The 3121-nt window shown below is 52.6% G+C and overlaps 1 protein-coding gene across 2 annotated transcripts; it reads right to left on the bottom strand.

Moving 5' to 3' along the window:
• Nucleotides 1-966: 966 nt before the first annotated feature.
• On the bottom strand, nt 967-2626 carry LOC100382412 (Protein UPSTREAM OF FLC). Of its 2 annotated transcripts, none has more exons than XM_008657002.4 (2): nt 1478-2626; nt 967-1393 (listed from the first exon to the last, which is right to left on the bottom strand). In XM_008657002.4, the coding sequence occupies exons 1-2, from the start codon at nt 2458-2460 to the stop codon at nt 1219-1221; spliced, it is 1158 nt and encodes a 385-aa protein (XP_008655224.1). In that variant the 5' UTR covers nt 2461-2626; the 3' UTR covers nt 967-1218. The 2 variants fall into 2 exon arrangements, with proteins under 2 accessions (XP_008655224.1, NP_001168626.1); NM_001175155.1 differs by having other exon boundaries at nt 969-1396; nt 1478-2489.
• Nucleotides 2627-3121: the final 495 nt, after the last annotated feature.

Below are 3121 nucleotides of genomic sequence, written 5' to 3'. Positions count from 1 at the left end.
CAGACACCAAATAAGAGAAAGTTTGTGAGCTCAAGTTTCTAAAATAAGTCAAATGAACTCAAACTTATAAAAAAGATAGATCAAAATATAGAGTGATTGCTAAAGTCATGCATCAATAAAAACTGGATGCACTCCATATAAATTATGCTACTTCGTAGCAATTACTAACGTTTAAAACCAACAAATAACCTTTTCATTTTACTGTTAGTGTGACAAATCATTGTTGCTCCATCCAATTCAGCAACCTCAAACACCATGGAGTCTATTGCGCCAATGTGATCTCAGAAACGAAACGACATAATGTTTGCAAGAGCGTACCGTGCTTGGGCTGTAGCCTCGGCCTGTAGTGCTGGCTCGGCCCGACACGATTTTTTTTATTTTACAAAAAAACGTATATACATGTATACAATTTATATTCAATATTAAAAACATCTGAGCATGATGTTCTACTGGTTAGATGGTTTTCACCTAGTGTCTCCCATCTTCTTGCATCAGGCATGGGTTCGAACCCCATCTTTTGTACTGTTTTTTAATATTTTACGCTGATTTAATCAAATGGGCCGACGGTGTAACGAGCTGGCCCAGCACAGTCAGCGGGCCGGCATGACGTGCCTGGGCCAGAGTTGTGGCTCGCGGGCGCCTGACCCGTGTCGGGCCGTCGTTTGGCCATATATAGGCGTGCAGCGGGTTATTTTGAAATAGTTGTGAGAGGTTATTTGTAAAATGATGACGCATGACGACCGTTGAAACTGGTGCTTTAAATATAGTATAGATTGATATAAAACTTGAATTCTACACTATAGTAGTTGTTTATGGTGTTGGTTGATTTTATCATGTGTTTTTTTTGTCTCCCTTAACTTGTCCTGCGTCGGCCACTAGATAGAGTTGTTGAAGACTGACAGTAGCAACTAGCATGAGTTGTTAAACAAACATTAGACCGTATCCTGCAAAACTAAATCCACCGCCTTAGAAAACCGTATTTTTATTGTTTATAGTATATAGTGACTGAGTAAAAGTACAAGTCTGTGCCGTTACAAGCACTTGCATGCTAATTCTAGTCCTACTAGTAGCAGATCTCAGCTGACTTTGAGTTGACTCGTCCATCCGCATCTCGGAGCACTCGCCCGCGCGCGACACCGTGTCGTGCCCGTCTCGCCACCTGCAATGCAATGCAAGTCGACCGAGGCGCTTCATGGACTGCACACTGCAGCAGCATGGCTACGTGCTCCCCGCCGCGTCCGCCGTCGCGCCATTGCATTCGCCTCCGTCCCTGCTCTGGGCCACCGTGGATTTAGTCATACTTTTGTTGGGCGCGGGGCTTCCTCGGGAGGCAAGGCGCCCGGGACGGACCTCCTTCGCCGGCACCGGCGGCAACTTCAGCTTCGCGGCGCCCCTGCTTCAGTTGCAAACAGGACAGCACACGTAAGAATGAAGATGCGTGATGGAATTTAACTGGAAAACTGAAAGCGCCCAAGACCTGTCGGCGTTGCAGGAGGATGACCGCTTGAGAAGAAGGGCGTCATCCCCGCCGCGCTTCTTGCCGCTCTCAATGAGGCTGCCGCTGAAGTAGTCCCGCTCCACGACGCCTGACACTGACAGGCATTCAGCCGCTCTTGCTGACGCGTCCGCGTCCGCGTCCGCATCCGCCTCCTTCTTGGCCCGCCTGTTGCTCGCACTTGACATCACAAGGTCAGAGCGGGTGCGCGCGTGGCGGCCCCGCCTCACGGCCGCCGTGGACCCGCAGGAGAAGATCTGCATCAGCACGGCCGACGCCCACATCCGCCCGCCGGCGACCACGCCGACCTCCCTGCCGCAGCTCTCCGGCTCGTCTGGGCTGCTGGAGGACGGCGGCGGCGAGATCTCGTCGATGGCCAGCTCCGTCGACGACGGGTCGGCGTCGTCCCGGTCGACCCGCGTGGCCGCAGACTGTTGGTGTTGGGCCACGACGACCAGCTTACTATCGCAGTCCCCCAGGTCGAAGGAGCTCCAGTTCTTGCGGTGACGGCCGGCCCACTTGTCGGCATCCTCCTGCTGCGGCGGTGGCTGAGGGAAGAGGAGGAGCGGGGAGCCCTTGAGGACGTACTCGTCGTTGCCGTGGGCGGGGTGGATGAGGTCGTCCTCGGTGAGGTCCTGCCACACGTACCCGTTCTTGTAGCTCCTCTTGGAGGACCAGGAGTACATGCCGGGCATGCCGTCGCCGCGGAGCGCGTTGAGGCGGGCCTTGAAGTCTCGGAGGTAGAGGCCGGGAGCAGGGCGGGAGGAGTGGGACTGCTGGTGCTGGGATAGCTCCATCTCCAGGAAGTGCGGGTGGTCGAGGTGGCCGTCGCGGTGGCAGAGGTAGTAAACCACGGCGACCTTCCTCGCCGGCTTGGGCTTGGGTTCAGTCCACACCACGGTGCGCTCGGGGCTCCCCCACCTTCCTCGTCTCTCGCCTCGTTGGATCGACGAAGAGGCCGCCATTGCTGTAGGCCTAGCTTGCAGTAGCTCCGACCTCCGACTCCGAGCAAGTGACCAGTGACGGTGGCAGGATATTCCCTATATATATGGACCCGCGTCTGCGCGTGCGTGTCTATTGCATTGCGACTATTCTATTCAAGAAGGAAGCAAGAAAATAATATACTAGAGTTGAGGGCTTGAGGCCGGTCGACGGTCGTTGGTTGGGGTGTGCAGACGTGCAGTGCAGTACAGTACTAGCGTGTGGACTGTGGAACAAGGCCGGAAGGAAACGGGATCGGGGTAGCCGGCGCTGACCAGTGTCCACACTTGAAATCGCGGGAGGACGAAGCACGCACGCGTGTCACACTCGATTTTTTTAATAATAGACAGTCTTGTCATATCTCATGTCTATATCTACAAAATACATACATGCAACACACAACAAAGAAACAAAAATCAGAAAACAATATTCCACAACATAAAATATAATTATATTTACTACTTAAGATATCAGAGTATAGCGGAACGATCATTAAGGGTGTGTTTGGTTTGGCTTTTGCCCCATAAAAACCAAAAGTCAACCAAAGGGCTGGATCCAGAAAGCAGCTTTTTCTAAAAGCCGACTTTCTCGCAGTGCAAAACTGAAAGCACCACTGGACCTGCTTTTAGTGGCTTTTGGATGGAA

The sequence above is a fragment of the Zea mays genome, chromosome 8 (genome assembly GCF_902167145.1).
Source record: "Zea mays cultivar B73 chromosome 8, Zm-B73-REFERENCE-NAM-5.0, whole genome shotgun sequence".
NCBI classification, from domain to species: Eukaryota; Viridiplantae; Streptophyta; class Magnoliopsida; order Poales; family Poaceae; genus Zea; species Zea mays.
Note: the sequence above shows the minus strand (reverse complement) of the source record. Positions and strands in the feature narration are given on the sequence as shown.